This window comes from Grammomys surdaster, unplaced genomic scaffold (assembly GCF_004785775.1).
Source record: "Grammomys surdaster isolate TR1022 unplaced genomic scaffold, NIH_TR_1.0 125780, whole genome shotgun sequence".
Classification (NCBI taxonomy): Eukaryota; Metazoa; Chordata; class Mammalia; order Rodentia; family Muridae; genus Grammomys; species Grammomys surdaster.
In genome coordinates, this window is record NW_021620611.1 from 2,998,699 (window position 1) to 3,017,360 (window position 18,662).

Genomic DNA, 18,662 nt, shown 5'->3' on the forward strand with positions numbered 1-18,662 from the left:
TTTCCCAGCAACCATGAAGCAAGCAATTCTCTTCTACTATAAGCTCCTACCATGACACTCTGCCAAACCTGTGGGCCCAGCAGCAATGGAGACAAGGAAAATAGATGAAAACTTCTAAAATTGGGGGCCAAGTTAAAATCTTTCTCCTTGTAATCAGATATTGTGTCTTGGTGACACAAAGCAGAATGATAGTCTCTCTGTGGGTGTCTATTCTGATGAACGACCTCAGCAGATGGAAGTGGGGGGATGTGGCTCAAAGATTCAGTCTCTTGCTAATGGTCAACATTATTTCACTATTACTAGCAAGAAACGCCTTATTTCTAGGGCAATCATACATATTCTGACAATGATATAGACAAAGCTAGAAATTACAGAGCATGGTCCTCTATTAACAAATGGGTGCTGTTCAAAACTATATTCACAAGTCCTTTGAAAGCACAGAAGAAAGATCATTGACTGTGGTGAGATACTTAGACCATTACATAGATTTCTTTGGGTACGTGTAAAGAAAGGGTTCACATGTGCACATGTGTGCACATGTGTGAGCATATGCATTTTGAAATTATTGGGTGTCTTATTTTCATATGCAATCTACCTTGTTTTAGAGTCATGGTCTCTCACTGGCCTGGAGTCACTAATTTATCTAGGCTGCTTGACCAGCAAGCCTTTGAGATCTCTTTTGCCACATGCCCAGCACTGAAATTACGAGTGCACACTGTCAGACCTGACTTTTTATTTGGGTGCTGAGATCAAACTCAGATCCTTACAGTACCAACTTACCTCTCTCCTACATCCCATGTCTTAAACCCACTATGTACCTGTGACATGCATTTATAACTCTTCATAAACCCATCCAAAATATAATTGAAATCCAGTCACAGTTCTAACTTAGAAACTCAGAATGACATGTCACAGGAGTCACTGAGAGAGGAACCACCTCTTTTACTGGCTAGCAATAGACTGGAGACTCTGGAGTTAGTTATAAGTTGGTGGTGATAACTCTACAGTCCAGAGATGCCCATAAAGAAAGGAAAAAAAGAAAAGGAGATTCCCTGTGACAGGTTTCCAGAGGGAGACATCTGCCAGGATTTGGACAGATGCCCCCCTAAGGCTTTAAAGCTTTGGCTTCATTTCCTGATGAAGTGGTATGTGGGGTGGTGTAAAGTAACATTTTAGTTCTTCATGTGTCTTCAGGCCTCCATGATGGAGTTGGGAGGATGTGTACAGAAAGGGTATATGATTGTGGTGAGAACAAGGGAGTATCTTTTCCTCTTTTTCCCATTATCCTTTGACTCCTTGGTCAAGCTAACAGAGGACATAAAAACCAGAATGTACTGAAAGGGTTCTAGGTAGACTACATATGAGGAAGGAGGAGATAAAAAACAATTATCCTAACTTCTCTAATGAGGAAGACAGACTGACTCAATACCTCTAGTCTGAGCCTCTGTACTCATCAGTTATAGACTACACAATAAGAATAGAAAGCCTACCACTATCATTCTGCTAAATAAACATGGAAGTAAAATGACTTCTAATGGCATATTGCTATACCCATAGATCAGTGAAGCTTTGTTTTGTCAATAGATGGTGATTATCACACAGACCCACAGCTGGACATCATAAGGAGAGTGAGAGACTTGGGAGTGTTCAATCCTGAGTAGAAAGTCTTTATCATACTCCTCCACTTAAGGCTCAGGGATCTACACAGAAAATGGTACAAAAAGACTGTAAGAACTAGACATGGTGGACAATTATACGGGAATAGTATTTTCTAGACAAAACAGGGCAGATGCACATATGAATTCACAGATACTGTGACAGTATTCATAAGACCAGCACAAGTTCAAAACAGACAAACATAGAGCATGGAGGACGGGCAGTGAACACCAAGCCCCGCCCCTAGCTGAAAGCCATGCACAGATGATAGCTACTGGGGAAGAGAAAATCAGTTTTCTTCAATGGAGTGACACTGGGTATATCAGCCACACTCCAGGACAGGCCTCACACTCTGGAGTTAGCTGACACAAATCGGATTCTGTGATTTTCAGTGGCTTCTTTCTCCCTTCCTCCCACCCTCTTTATCTTTCTTTCTGTTTGTCTTTAGGAGTAAAAGAGGATGAAGCTGGGTGAGTAGGAGAAAGGAAATGGGGAACAAGAAAAAAATATGATAAAAAATAACATTGCCCTTGTAAGAATACAGCATTTGAGAGAAGAAATCCAAGTGCCAGTATTTACAACCTTAAAACCCAAAGAATAAGAGCCTGGTGAAAGACAGGGAAGAAAAACAACAACAACAACAAAAATCCAAACCAAAACAAGAAAACCCCTCAATGTTAAGAAGAAACCATGATGGCTTATCTTGAGTGCTAGTTTGACTAGATTAAGAAGTATCTAGGAGATTATTACAAAGCTCTTCTGTGTGTCTATGAGGGCTTTTCAGCAGCTCTGGATTTGGGTGGTACTTTCCCATAGAATGGAGGTCCAGGTGGTATAAACAGAACAATGGAAAGTGCCCTCCTTTGCATGGGTACCTTCTCCCTTTGCTTCTAAGCCTCTGTGATGTGATCTGCCCGCTATACTTTCCTGTCCGGATTCACTAAGTCTCTGCAAGACTGAGTGAAATAAATCCTTCCTCTTCTGTTTACTGAAAGTCCAAAATCTGACTGCACAGAAAATGGTGACATTCTTTTGACGATGCCATAGATCATAGGAGTTGAATTTTGTTCAAAGTAAATATTCTATTAATGGTCTTTCAGATTTGTGGGTGTGACCATAACAAAATTCATGAGTGAAATCAATGCAATGCATTTCTTATAAACTGGTGAACTGTGCAATGGTAGAGACCAGGTTGTGAGGTGTGAGACAGAATGATTGATTTGTGGCAAAATGCAGGCCAGTAAAAAAATTAATGGGCTTTAAATTATTACTTAAAGAGGGAGTTTCACACTTCTGTTTCCATGCACAATTTAATAAGGTAGAAGTATTTCTTAGGGAGAAAAAAAGGGCCAGACTAACTCTAAATGCAAGCATTTAAAAAGAAATACTTAGTAAATAGTTAACCTCAAAGAACAATCACCTGGCTCTAAGTTTGAGGTTGGAACATGAGAACTTGTTTTGTGAAGTAGATAGCCAAGCACAAAGAGGAACGGTCAAAATGAGGCAGGTTGAGTGCAGCCTGCAGGACAGCGAAGCCCCTTGGGAGGTATTCTGTTTTGTTTTTGTTTCTCAGCAAAATGTTCAGTTTTCCATTCTCTTTCTCCTGGACTCTCCTTGACTATTCACAGAAACAACCCGAAGAAATGGCCAAAGCCTACACCGTGTGACCTGGTAAGGCAGTAGCAGCCACATGAGAAGGGCAAGAAAATACTGAACTCTTATCTCTTCCCTAGGGAAGGAACCTTACTTGAGTGGAAAAGTGTGGCATGTATTCTCTCCCTTGGGGAAGGAAGAGGTCAAAGAGTCCTTCTCTTGGGGTGAGATCAGAGGATATCCCAAAAATCCAGGCCATGGTATCTGCCTGAGATTGAGGTTTAATAAAAAAACAACCCCGCTCCACAACTCTCCACTTCCCTGTAAAAGCCAAGTTAAGGAACCTCAAAAACAAGTCACAGCAGAATTGCACTGGGGCATTTCTGACAGCAATATGCCCCACAGGAGAAAAGCTTAAGGAGCTTAAGATACAGAGCACATGGGAGACCTAAATTGCAAGGCTCCAAAGGCAGTACTCAGACAAAGCAACCAACACTCACCCTAAACATAAACACAAACCCATTATTACCAAGTTATCTGAAGCCCCTCTACCACTGAAAGTAACCATAGCAACAACAAACCCAAAGCCCACCCATATCCTGACTACAGAGGGTCTGGTTCATAACTTATGACTGTTCATACATACATGCATACATACATATACACACATGCACATACATATGCATACATGCATATATATACATACACATATGTACATACACACATACACATACATACACATACATACATATACATACACACATACACACATATACACATACACACACACATACATACATAATACATATATATATATACACACAAACATACATACATACATACATACATACATACACAGCTTACCCTCTTACCTTACCTCAGGAAGGAGCCTATACAGCTGTTTTGTTTTCCAGTTTTTGCAAGGTATTCAAGAAATTACATGAAACTTTCAATGTTATTAGAAAATAGGTGATTTCATCCAAAATAAGGCTAATGTAAGTCTTTCAGAACATGTTTAAGGCAAGCAAGTATGAGCTATGACTTTAGTGAGTTGGATGCATTGATTCCGGTGTATGAAGACTGATTTATTGGATATAATCATTTCCTAAGGTGACGAATATCTTTAGATGACATTATTCCCCCCTTAGACACACACACACACACACACGCACACACGCACACATGCACACACTAAAGGTCTATGGGGAGAAAAACCATTTTCAGAAGCAAACAGTTACCTCAGCATCTACTATGTATACAAGATGTCTGGCTTTTTTTGTAAAAATATGAGGTGTCAGAAAAGCAAGGGAAAACCCAGCCCCCTACAAAGATTTGATCATCAGCACCAGACCCCAGTATGCTTCAGACAGGGTAACAATGTATCAGGGAATTTCAATGACCAGGATTGACCAGTTAAAAGCTCCAGCCAAGAAAATGAACACAGAGCCTCACCAGCCACTTCAGCTGAGAGATGGAGATGACAAGAATCAAATGGAAATTTCCAAGTATAAATTCAGCTACACAGTGAACAAGCCTCTCACTGGCTCATTCCTTCCCCAAGGAAAGTGAAAGGTCAACACAAAAGACTCCAACTGGAACCCAGAGAAAAGGGGGGCAGAACCAGAGTGTGCAAGAACAGTCAAGCAACAGCGTCGTCTATCCACAGCCAACATTCCAGAAAGACTACTGGTGCAGAATTCTCCAAAGTGCATGACAGCCACCAAGTGTGGATGCAAGAAGTTCAGAGGCCACCTCATGTGAAAGTAGGAAAACAAAACCAAAACAAAGCTTTAATGTAATGAACAACATTGTACAGTAGCTCCCCACTGAGCGTGACTTCTAACTGGAGAGACTACAGAACCCTTCACACAACTGACTTGGCCCTACACATACATTAGCAATAAAGTTTAATATGTAAACTAGGCAAGTAAGAGATAATAAAACATACAATTACAATAGCATACTATAACAAAGTGTATTTTAGAGTGATGAACTTTTTTCGCCTCAGAATTTTCTGTGTAATATTTTCAGCTTGTGCCTGACTGAGAGTACTTGGAAGTACAGAGATCAAACTTTGATGTAAGACAGGGTCAGCGTACCAAGGCTGCTCTACCAGTCTGGTTGATGTGCTATGGTTGACATCACCATGCTGCTTTTGTAATTCCCCTACAGTTCTAAACTTATTGGGAACTAAAGATTTTAAAGGGTGCCTTAATTGTGAGGCTTTATATCAAGAAGGAATCACCAAAGCTCAAGGCAGAAAAAGGAAGTCAGTTGCTAAGAACGCTACTTTTCCACACCTATATATTGTGAGCACTCAGTATTTGAATTTGTATTTTCAGATTTGTCGTTCAAGGTGGAAACCTATTCATGGCAGTCACTACTGTGGAAAGCATCTTTCTATCCAAATTTGCTAACTCACATTGAAACCATGATCATGGAACAAACTGGAAATGTGAGCATTTCTTTTAACCTCCGATTTTATAGAGGTTATGTCTTCCAAGGAGTTTCAAGCAATTCTCTTATAAAGACTGTGTAGTACTATAAGGTATAAGAGCTGAAAGTTGATTGAGACATGGGTACTAAAGGCTACTACAGAAAAGGGACAGTGAATGGACCAGGAGACAAGGCTCCTCCACTCCCCAGCAACAGGACCTGGGGAAGTTACACTCCCCAAAGCCTCACTTAGCAGAGCTCCAAATGGGATAATACAGGATGAAAAGATTGCTGTGGGAGTTTCCAATCAGTGAACAGAGAAATCTAGTTTTTCAATTACTGTGTCTAAAAGCTGTCAGCAAGTGTCAGCTGTCAGTTCAACAAAGGACTGATAAACTAGCCGGAGGAACTTGAGCAATGACCTCACACCAAGAACGAAATGCTACTTCAGGAAGAGTGAGGAAAAGACTCCCAGCCAGACGGCTCAGAGAATATTTCAGAGAGGAGACTGCATAAACTGTTGGATAGACGGTGACCCAGGGCTTTCGTGGTGAAGCACACTGCAACATGGGAAGATCAAGATGTTCACATCATGATGAGCACCAGCCGACAGAAAGCAGGAAAGAGCAGCAGGAAGCAACACTGCAAAAGGAGAGTGGGTGAGAGCCCCCAGGGCTGTCTACATTGGAAATTTATCTCAAATGCAAAGTAGGTGTGAACTAGGCTTCAGAGAACATGGCAGCAATGGAAATCTTGACTCTGTTCTTCAGGAACTGACCAGCACAGCCCTTGAGGACACATTTATGTGGGGCTCTGACTCAGTATCTTCTCTGCTTTCTTTTCCCATAGCTCTGCAACCACTCTGAAAAAGTGTCCAAGTAGTTCAAATAAAGCATCTTATGTCAAGGCTCCTACAAACCTTCTATGGTTTCACTATCTCCTCCAAAACACGCTGAAATCTGTCATTGTAACAATATTAGGGAATGTCTCAGTTAAGGTTTCTGTTGCTGCAATGAAACACCATGACCAAATTCGAAAGGGATTTGTTCAGCTTGTACTTCTACATTGCTGTTCACCACCAAAGGAAGCCAAGGCAAGCACTCACACAGGGCAGGAACCTGGAGGCAGGAGCTGATGCAGAGGCCAAGGAAGGGTGCTGTTTATTGGTTTGCTTTTGCATGGATTACTCCGCCTGCTTTCTTATAGAACCGAGAACTACCAGCCCAGGAATGGCACCACCCACAATGGCTGGGCCCACCCCTACTGACCGAGAAAATGCCTTACAGTTGGAGTTCATGGAGGTTCCCCAACTGAGGCTCCTTCCTCTCTGATGACTCTGGCTTGTGTCAAGTTGACACAAAACCAGCCAGTACAGAGGATGACATCTTCAGGAGGCAAGTTAATAATGGTTCAATAGCCCTCACTTCAGAGTGCATTCTTGACAGAATGAGTTTGGCTAGATTTTCTTTTGTCTTGAACTTCCCTGACTCCAGTTTCATAACAAATTTCTACCATTTGTAAGTTACCCAGTCTGTGGTATTTTGTTATGGTCATAGAAAATAAATTAGGACGGTATTACACGTTCTTCCTTTGATTAAAATAATGGATCATTATCATCAAATGAGCAAAACAGAGTCAGTAGGATGAGGAGTTTGAGGTCATTCTCATCTGTGAGGTGAGTTTGAGACTAGCCTGAAACCCTGTCTCAAATAAAACAACACAAAGCTAGTGACTTTGTCTTCAGTGTAACTTTTTTTCTGTGCCTATTTCTGTTAGACTCTCCAACATACATATTTTCCTCTGCTTTTTTTCAAAACTGCTTCCCAATGAAGACTTATCCAAGTCACAAGCACGAGGCCCCACCCCACTGTGTTTTCTAGTCCCGCACCTGTTTTAAGAAAGATCGCCTGACATCACTCTGAGTCTGTAATAGAGTATACTTAGCCAGCCACTTTCCAAGTGAAGGCAGCAGAATTCCCAGACTCTGCGATGGTGGTGCTGTAGCTCAACAGCTGTGCAACCTTAGGGTTCTCAACCTCTTCCAATTTCAGATTCTCCCTGGACTAAATAGAGATAATGAGAGCTCCCCATCACAGGAAAATAGGAATTTACATGTGATTGTGCTTACGGAATGTCAGAATATGCTCAAACATATAGCCAGCTGGAATAAACCATAGCAACCACTATCACTGGTTACAGGGGTCCTCAAAATACTGCAGTTGGTAGAATACTGGAAGTCTGCCAAAATTGTGAGGAGGCTCTTGGGGCTCAAGAGCGTAGCCTACCATCTCCTTGAAACACAGGGTCGGTCTTCTAGCGTAGCATCCAGATCCAAAGCATCCCCATGCCCTACCCTCAGGCTCATGGATCTACAATCCAGCAACTCTCAGGGCCAACGTGATGATGAGGATGCTCTCCCTTGTAATCATCATCATTGTAGCCCCTTGTTCAAGTCAGTCTGTCTGCCAGAAGTCTGGTGTTCAACTCTCTGCTACCTTTAGCTTCCAATTCATCTTTTCTCCCCAGGTGCCCATTCTTGTTCTTTAAGCCCAACTCATACCCTACCACTGCCAACCTCTTCCGTGCCCACTCAGCTACCACCTCTAAAGCCCAGCTCTAAAGCCCATTGCACCAAAGGCCAGTTCCCTCTGCCCAAGTCTTCCTCACTCAGAGTTCTGTCTTTCTTCACAAACATCCTATCGGGGCTTAAGCCTGACAACTGGCTGTATCCTTTATTAGCTCTCACACAGCTGGGACATTCTGCACACAGAAGAGGCAGTCCATATATGCATGCTGATGAAGCATGTGGGTGGGATCCAATCTATTCCCTATTGGAGAAGCTTGAGGCCAAGTTCAAAATGACTCCTTTCCCAGAAGCAACACTTCCTATCCAGCGTGGCTAAGCAAGCTGAAGTCTGAGCAGCAGGCCTAGCACATACCCAGGCAAACACATTATGAAGGTGACCTTTGCCTGCTGCCCTGGACCTCATAGCTCACTTGTCCTTCTGACGTGTGCTATGCCCAGTTCCCTTGTCCTTCATGGAGTCCTAATGTCTGAGCCTAGTTCGTCTTCCTGGTCTTCCCATGATATCACACATTCCCTCTTAGACTATCCATTCTCTCTCCCTCCCTGCCTGTCTCCCTCTTCCCCTTGTACCCCTTCCTCTCTTCTTCTCCTTTTCCTTCCCATACCCCTTCTCTCTCCTCTCTGCCTGTTTCCATTCTTCCTCTTCTTCCTTCCTCATGTCTTCCCTCCCTCCCTCTCCCTTCTCGTCCTCTTTACTTTTCCTTTTTCTCTCCATAGTGCTAGGGCTAGAACTTTATACCTCATGCATAGTAAGGAAGTGCTTCTCCACTGAGCTACCCCCTAAACTCTCTCACTACATAAAGGGAAAGAAACCAAAGCTACTTTCCTTAACATCATTGAATTCACCCCAACACATGTAACTCTGAGCATTTACGTGCATTTAAGCCTCTTATCACTAATTCCAGAGTGTGTATCATTTATCTCTTCTTGTAGGAAATTAAAGCATTGGCCAACAAATAAGATTTTATAGCAGAGGATAGGTGACTGAGTGACAGAGAAGCCTGATATCTCACAAATCTGCTCCTCTTCCAGTAGACGCAATATCAAAAGATCTATGTCTCCAATTTCCGGTAGACACTGGCTTAGGACTCTGAGGTATACCTCAAGAACTGTCATACTCCGCTCGTGTGTTTACCACAATCTTTGTGCATGCCACAATACCCTAAAAATAAGTCAAGGGTCACCCACGGTTCAGACTTCCTACTATTCCCTGTTTCTGCCCCTGGATACGCAGATACACAGCAACTCATTAGAATGTGTCTTACCATTTCTGCTTCCTCACTAAGTGGCAAACAAGGAACATGTCATTGACATGAATGCCAAAGGAAGTGTCTCTTTCCTGCCCAGTATTGTCCCTGGCATATTTGCTTATCAGTGGGTTGCAAAAGTCCAGACCTAGAGCCACACTGGACTTGACAAGGCAAGCTTGAACAATGTGATCACAGTGTCCCCTCAAAGTCACACACTGGCAAATAATCAATGGATCTCCAAATCTCAAAAGCTCCCAATGTCTTGCTTATAGTGTACAGGTCAGGACTGACTGAACAAGCTACTGCAAAGTTTTATAGCAACCTCCAAATTGCCTGGCTTTAAAAGGTGTCTCAGCATAGCCTTTTTAATAATCAATTTCATAACTATAAGAAAATCCCTGAAGCAGGATACTTTGTAAAGGACAGAAATGTATTTGTTTTTTGCTGTTGGACTTCTGTAAGTTCAAGATGACACTGCTGCAGGTTCACTGTGGAGCCCAGTATGTGTGCATGCATGCATGAATGCAAATGTGTGTTCATGTGCATGCATGCATGTGTTTGTGAATATGTACATGAGAGTGTGTCTGTCTCCTCATATAGTGAAGGTAGAAGGGCAGCTACTGAAAGCTCCAGAAGTCTCTTTTGTAAATGCCTAAATCACATTCCTGAGGCTTTATCCTTCAGTGTTCAAACCATCAATACTGTTACATTGTCAACAGTTGAATTTTTGGAGGGATACATTCAAGCCACAGCACTCTCAAAGCCTTTCAGATCAGAGCTAGGTTCCATTACATCCCCAAGTTGAGTCATTTGGAGTCTGAAATCTCTTGCCCTGCCACTGCAGTGGATGCAAGAGGCGAACATCACAGGCTAGTGACTGACAATAGACACTAAAAGCTCACATAGGGGTCCCACCGTCATATATTTGCATTGTGGAAGATTTAGAAAGGTAAATTGCCTTGTGGAATGATCAAAAGAGGGTATATCCACTACCCTCTTAAGGAAACATAAAATCAAAGAAAAATGACAAATGACACGGCAGTGTCTATCTTCCTCTGAAGGGATAAGGAATAAAATGTAGGGAAATGAGGAGATGAACAGTTAGACATTTTGAGGCAGGGGCTTGATTACTGCCTGATTTTCATTCTCTTCCCAAATGGTTGCAAAAAATTAATTCTATTAAATGAGAATTCAACACAAAACTCAGTGCCTATGAGACATTTTGAACAGAGAGATAACTGGTGCTCTCCTAGGTTTTAGAGACAACTAATAAATCCCATAGATAATACATTATATAGGCAGAAGTGTGATATTCTCTTCTGCAAGCTCTACAGAAATACAGAGTTGTCACAGCCATGCTAGTTCCATCAGTGTTCATTCTCAATTCCTCCTTTTGTAGGGTAGGTGACTTATCTTTTGTTGCCCAGCACTGGATGGTGGAGCACTCTTACCCCAGGTCTAGGAAGGGCCCTGGCAGTCATGCACAGCAGGTTTCTTGTTGACAGAGGAGCAGGCCAATTCCCAAGGAGTTTAGGGATCTCACTGTGAGTCACATAGCTTCCAATGCTTATGTTACCTGCCTCACAGCTTTGAGTTTGACATCACTGTTACCTGGAACCATTCTATCCCACAGGGTTTTGTTTATTTATTTTTTGGAACAAGCTGTGGTATGAATGTGAAAGACCCCCACAGCTTCATATGTCTGCATGATCAGTCCCCAGTGGGTGGTGCTGTCTTTGGAAGGCTGTGGAACATTTAGGAGGGAGAATCTGGCTAGAAGAAGTGTGTCACTGGGTGTGGGTCTGGCACTATTATAGTCGCAGCCTAGTTCCTGTATGCACTCTGCTTCTTGTTCTGCTTGCTTTTTCAACCATAGTGGACTATACTCCCTAAAACTTGCAAGCCCAAGCAAACACCTAAGTGCTTCTTATAAGGTATTCGGTCATAGCAACAGAAGAAACCAGTACATTCAGAAGCAAGCCTATCCTTACCTTGCTAGTCCAGGAGCAGGCAGATTTGCTGACTTCCTTTCGAATCCTCTGAGTACGCAGAACACTCCTGCTTAACTTAATTTCCTATGGAGTTTTGCTAAATGACTCCAACTTTGGACTACCCCAGTCTCACATATCAGACAAAATCATTTTCACTGCAGTTATGTTTAGAAATGCAAATACGTTGTTCACAATATATTACTCCTAGCAAAGTCCTTATTACTGCTCAAGCTGATAGATAAAACAGATCTGAAATCAACATTTCCCATTTGCTTCTTTCCCTTTGGATAGGTGTAGATGGAAGAAAAGCGAGCCAACACTGAGAAGATGAAGTGTGATTCAGTCCAACCACCTCTCTGCTACAAGAACCAGAATTTCCATCTCCAGCTCAGTGGTCTTCCAGCTGACTCCTGGAGTGTCCTATCTAGTCCTGAGATAACACTGTTTTCAATTTCCTCCATCTATTGGACTTAAATTCTACTTCCTACATCTTCTGACGTGTAGACTCGTCCCAAATGCCTCACATCCTATGATCATAAAAGATGCCCTCCATGATGCTTTGATAGCGATAACTTAAAAATTAAATAACCAGAATTATTTATAAGTATCAGTTATACACAAATACATGTAAAGTGTTTTGTCTTTGTTTATATAGCACATAATAGTTATTATTGAGACTTATACCACATTCAGAAGCTACATACGAATTGGTCTCCCTAAGAATATCAGCTGTGGTTTATATATGAGAGCCACCCTGAGCAGCTTAGGCAAGAACGTCTTTAACAGACAGTCAGTCAAATCTCAGGGCTCAGAGACCCAGGCTGGTGCCACTGCTGATTAAGAACGACTGGCCTTACATATCAAGATTACGGATAAAAAAAAGCAGATGGAGATTTCAAAAATGCAGGCAGATTGAAAAATCAAAAGGGCAAACATCCCAAGCTGCAGGCATTGATTTGTAATCAAGTTCTTTTCAAATTGCTTTGTATGTGGGCAGCAATCTATAGCATACTCAGGAGAGCGTGGCAGAGCAGTGGTGTCTTTAAAAGAGATGTTTTAATGATATCCCCTGAGGGTCAGCTAGTAAAATAATATATGTAGAAGCACCTCGTAAACTAAAGCACCATCAAATGTGCTGTTACCTCTTGCTGAACTCTTACTGAATGCTCATCATGTGCTTATTATTACACTGGTTAGTGGCTGGGGGTGCAATGTAATTTTTTTGTATCTCAAATACATGAATTTAAAAATAACCCTCAGCAAAAGATTGGTCTTGTAAGTGATTTCTCTACCTAGTTCTAGACAGTGAAAAGTGATTCTATATTAAAAGTTCATGGATGTACGGCTCAGATATACCGTAAAAAAAAAAATCTCAAGATAGCCAAGTGTCTAAAAGGAACAGGAGAAATAGTAAATGATAGTGTGTGTGTGTGTGTGTGTGTGTGTGTGTGTGTGTCGTGTATGTTATGTGTGGATGTATGTGTGTTTGTGTGTGTATGTGTGTCAGTGTATGTGTGTGTGTATGTGTGTCAGTGTGTGTCAGTGTGTGTGTGTGTGTGTGTGTGTGTAGGTACAAGCATGCATGCATATAGAGGCTCAGGTCTCTCATTGGCTGGGAACTCACCAAATAGTCTAGGCTAGCCGCTTAGTGAGCACCAGTGATGTGCCTCCACCTCCCGGAACTGGGATTACAAGTGTGCACCACCATTCCTGACTTTGTGTGTGTGTAGTAGCGGTATGCGTGTGTGGAGGAGATTCTGAGAGATTGCACTCGTGTCCTTACACTTTCAATGCAAACACGTTGAGTTGACACCCCAGCCTGGAAGAATTTTTAACTGAAGAGAAACTGTTTTTTCCTGGGGCAGTGGCATGATTTCCTGACAGAAAAAGGTACTAGTTAAAATGACACAGCTACAGTTCTGGCCGTGTTGAAGAAGATTCTGTCCAGAGGTTGAATAATGGGACTAAATGCCTTCAACAGCTTTTCCCAAATTAGTAGACGGGTTTTTGAACCAGTACTAATGTGTCAATTAGCAAGAAGATACCTACAAAGCCTCCAAGAAACTAGATGAGGAGAGTTGTCTACTAAAGAATCAGAGATAGAGGCAGGACGTCTCAGACTGACTTGTGACAATGATAAAGTGAATGGCTCCTCTCGTTTCAGTCAGCTCTGACATCTGCACAAAGTGACACTGTAGTTAAGGACCTGCACTCAAGGCTCCGACTTCTTGAGTTCGAATCCTGGCTCTGTCACTTGTGTTCTGTCACACCAGATTTTCCCATAATGTCACTTTATCATTGTCACAAGTCAGTCTGAGACTTACTGCCTCTATCTCTGATTCTTTAGTAGACAGCTCTCCTTGTTCCTGAATGGGGTCCTCCTGAATACATAGTGTCTGTGCAGTATGTTTCCAACAGCATCTGGTACGTGTACATGCTTTGTTCTGTGCATTCTTTTAGGTCTCATAATCCAACCCAATTCCCAGAAGTGTCTAGGATAACAGATACAGAGAAATTGCTCAATATTCTACTTGGGCTTCAGAGTTTGTATTTATATATTGTTTTAACTCTTTTCTTTTGGGGCGTGTGCTGGCGTGTATGATAATTTGCACATGTGAGTTTGCACATGGGGACCAGAGGATAACAATGGTGTCTTCCCCAGATGTTCGCCATCTGATTTTTTTCATACAAAGTCTTTTACTAAATCTGTGACCTGCCTATCTGGATATGGTAAATCTAAGTTTCAGGTCTTCTTGCCTTCCGGGCAAGCACTTTACCAACCGAAGCATGAAGTCCTACCTTCTTCTAACACAGAATACTAAACTGTGTTTAATGGGGTTTCCAAGAGAAAGTGAGAAGGTGCAGGTGTTTCTGAAAAGTCAAACATTACAACACACCTTTGGTGTCCCTCATAAAACCTGTCCCTAGCCACTTCATAACCAAGTCTGCCAAGACACGTCTGTTACCCAGACATGTTCAGGCTCTGGAATACTTCAGAACTTTTTCTCAATTCCTCAATCCCTGTCCTGTACCCCCCAAATCTCCAAGCATGCTAACCTTCTATGAAGTCTGCAGCTGTGTAAGGACGCTGATGTGGGCTGCTCTCCACGGGGCTGTTTAGACTCTCCAGAGCTGATTCGATGGCTTCCACCAGCTCATCACGCTTGTCCTTCCTCACTGGCTTCTCCTCAGGGTGGCGGGTCAGGCCGGTCTCTAGCTGGTATACTTTCTGCAGAGTGAAGCTATCGAAAGGCACAGCAGCATACTCCGTGGCCAGCTTGACACCGGCATGTACCTCTGCCTTGTCCACCTGCCCACGCAGGAAGGCCAGCATATCTGCCTGGGCTTTGGGTTCATGGTCCCAGCTTGAGCGCAGGCTGGTGGCATCACTGGCCTGGTCCTGCCCACTGCGGAGCTGCTCACTGCGTGCCTGCAGTTCATCCTTCAGCTGTGCAATCTGTCGCTTAAGGCTATTCACATAGTTGCGATGCTGTTCCTCACGCTCCTGCAGCACCGCTTGGTAGCCATCTTTGCCTGTGGGGCCATTGGCCCGTGGCAGTCCCAGCTGTTCCTGGTCACCTTTTGGGGTGCAGGCTAACATGTAGAGGACAGAGATGGCACAACAGAGCAGCACCAGCAGAATCACTACCCGAGAAATCCACCCCAGCAGTCCACGGCGGACCATCCTCACTCAGGTGCGGATGCGTCCAGGTCCAGAGTATGCAACATCCCGGGGCACCAGGAGGGCCCCTAACACGGGCTTTTCTGGTTAAACCACAGGGCCGCTGAAGTCCCCTGAACCAATTCCATCCATTTCGTTCTAGAACATGGCCTGCCTTTGGAAGTCAGCCATTACATGAGACGGCTTTCCTGCTTCCAAGGGAAGACTTTCTAAACAGAAACAATCAGTCAAGTGGAGCCTCCAGGTTCCTTCGTTTGTTCCCATTATAGCCTTCCTGGTGAGCTGAAGACGTGGGGGAACCTGGGAAGACACAAAGGACAGGGAGGCTTAGTGTTTCAAATCAGACTTGAACTTTTCCTATTCAGGACCCCTTTTCATCTGAAAAATTTCCACTTGACCTGGGGTATATAGGTATATAAAATAAGCAACACAAATCAAATATTTACTCAGTACAAATCACACATGTATTTTAAAGCAATTCATTTATACACATTTAATTTCAACACTTATTAAAGATTAAGCAACTGTGCTTATTGATGACATGATGTGGTTGTTTGACAGAATTCAATCTTGGCTGCATAGTTGATACTGCAGGATGGATAGTGCATCTATATCCTTTGGCAGAACTGATCAGCATTTTGATTCTATAATCACCAACACTAAGAAAAGCACTTTGCATAAGGAAAAACAGCAGAAGTATGTTTAAAGCATTTTCAGAAAGAGTTGAAATGCTGTCCTGATCCCCAGTCAAGATTTGTTTAGTCATCATTTATAAAATCCAAATGGAAAACTCATATACAAGTTACTTAAGCCAAGTATTTTAACACAATCAAATCCAAACATACACTAGTTTGATACTTACATTCTAAGGAAAAACAGTAGGGAGATACTAAAAGTCTTTCTTAACGGCAATCCAAACATTATGTATCTACCGGAGTGGAAAACTTAAATGCACTGCACAATAAGAACAGTTCTGCTCATAACGTGACTCTGCACTGAGGTGTTTGTGGCATTGTGTGCTGTGATAGCACGGCAGAGATAAGTGCATGTTTTATGTTGAGAACCCAGGATGCAGTGAAATCTCCCAATGCAGCTTGGGTGAGCGCTGCTAGAAACACGTGGATTCCTTGTGCACTTGATTTTGAAGTCACTTTGGTCACTGCATATGTAGAAAACATAGTCTGCTGGATTTCTCATGAACTCCACACTCGGCGACGTGAAGCTGCAACCCACCACTTAAGACGCCGAGGGCTCACTCACTGAGGTAATCAGTAGACAACTGACCCGTCCCCCAAGATTTATGGAAAGTGTTTATGGCATATAGTTAAGTAAGAGTGGTTTTGTTAATTAGAACACAAATGTCCATCAAAAGAAACATGAAAAGATGGGTAGGAACCACTGCCAAATGCAAACAGTACTTCTGTTGAGAGTCAACTTGTCTTTATGTTTCTATATGTTGTAACTCTTCCTAATGACCCACATTTTAATGCTCAAAAGCAAAGCTTCCATGATTCTGCTACTATAGGCAGCATACTTCTCCACCAGTGCCTGTCCAGCAGGGAGAGGTCAGCCGTGAGGTGTGGATGCTCTCCTCTGAGGCAGACCCAAAGGCCATCAGAATAGACTTCCAGCTTTCTGATGAACAAGTAGCGAGGTATCCAGAAGGTCAAATATGAAAGTACAGAATATCGATACTGACATGGTCAGAGGGATCTGTGATAGCTGCCCCACCAGCTCCTGTCTCCAGGATCTGAGATAGATAGCTGTCCTACCATGGTCTCCAACAGGTCCTGCTAATGGCAAAGAGGTCTTTAACACAGAAAGGCATGGGGTAGAAGAAGAACAGAGGTGAGATGTTTCTTGTCAGAATTCAAATTCTAACCATGTTTCTTCCCACCTATATGAAGACTTCTGCATCTTTCTTGGTCATCAGTTCTGAGAATAACTGTGCCCCAACCCTAAATCCTTGTAATAAAGGAGGAGCAACACTGACTAACCATTTCCATGTCCCCTAGGCCACGCTTCCTCTTTCCTCTCTGACAGAGGACATCTATTGACACATTCATTTTGAGGTGTTCTCCTTTTTTTAATCATCCCCTGGTGGAAAGAAGTCTCCCAGTCATTCTCTACACTTAAGATATGATGGTGATCCAGGCTCAGTGCCCTGTTCTGGGTATATTATGCACCTGCTTTATTCTGTGTTCACACACGGGAGAGCCTTTCTCACACTGCCCATGAGACAAGCCGCTTTCCAATGTCCCCACACCAACAAACATTGTTTATTTATCCATTTTCTGTAAAAGTTTAATATATAACATTTTCTCTCTGATGTATTCTCTGGCATTTCTCTGGCCCCAATGAATCTCAACTATAATTAGAACAATACATAGTTATTAGTACAAAGTTTAAAGTACATGCTTGCCCTTGGAAGCCTTTTATGTCTGATGAAAATCTCAGGATCTGCATAATTACTATAATTCTGTGATTAAAACCATCTTGGTTTTGATGTTCAGGCACCTTGCTGTTTTTAATGAAATCTCTCAGATGAGTTCATTATATCTCAGAATTAAATTATCAGTGAGGACATGTTATCACATTATTCTGCCATTTTAAAGACTTTTATTTTAAGTACGTTGTCATTACTGACAAAATAAGAAAATCAAAAAACAAAGAAATGGAACATTCAACACAATTTATTGTGCTGCGAAACTTAAAAGATGCAATCATGCTAACAAATTTTAATGGGATAAATGTTGCATTTGCATAATGGATCGAAGTCAAGTTGGTTCAATTGATACATTGAAGCAATGTATTAAGATTATGGTTAATAAAATTAAAACTAGGATGGTGTTGGTGCACACCCTTAATCCCAGCACTAGGAGGCGGAGGCTCCTGAATCTCTGAGTTCAAGGCTAGCTTTCGGAACTACACAATGAGTGCCAGGACAGCTGGGACTACACGGAGAGACCCTGGCAAGTGAACAAACAAAAAGACTAGTAGAAAATTAAAACTATCTGTTCTATCCATAAGTCCTTTGTTACAAGGACTGGGTGGTAGTGGTAAGAGTACTCAGTGAATAGAGATGCCTTCTGCCAAGTCTGGTAACCTGATTTCAATTCCTTAGGTCTACGTGGCAGAATGAGAAGAACAACTTTCTTTTATATATATTTACACATGCACACAACAAATAAAATATTTTTTAAAAGTCTAGCTAGTGTGACTTTGGAAATTCATTTAGTTATTTAAACTCCACTAATCAGAGAAATCTTAGAAAGGAAGCCAAGAGAACCAAGATATTCTGTAAAAATAATAAGTAAGTAAATAAACTTTTTAAATTTTATTTTTTAATTAGCACACAGAGTGACAAGTTTCGTTACAGTATTTTCTGCATACTTGTTTTTGGTTGATTTCCCCCCAATCATTCATCTCCCCAACTTTCTGCTCCTCTCTCCACTTTGGCCCCAGTA

At 42.2% G+C, this 18,662-nt stretch overlaps 1 protein-coding gene across 2 annotated transcripts in view; it reads right to left on the reverse strand.

The window, feature by feature from the left end:
* Window positions 1-18,662, reverse strand: part of Csgalnact1 (chondroitin sulfate N-acetylgalactosaminyltransferase 1) — a 170,273-nt gene that overhangs the window by 74,302 nt on the left and 77,309 nt on the right. For both annotated transcript variants that reach the window (XM_028789067.1, XM_028789068.1), the window contains one exon: window positions 14,571-15,495. In XM_028789067.1, the coding sequence (XP_028644900.1) occupies window positions 14,571-15,198 (628 nt within the window). In that variant the 5' untranslated portion in view covers window positions 15,199-15,495. The remainder of the gene's footprint in view (window positions 1-14,570; window positions 15,496-18,662) is intronic.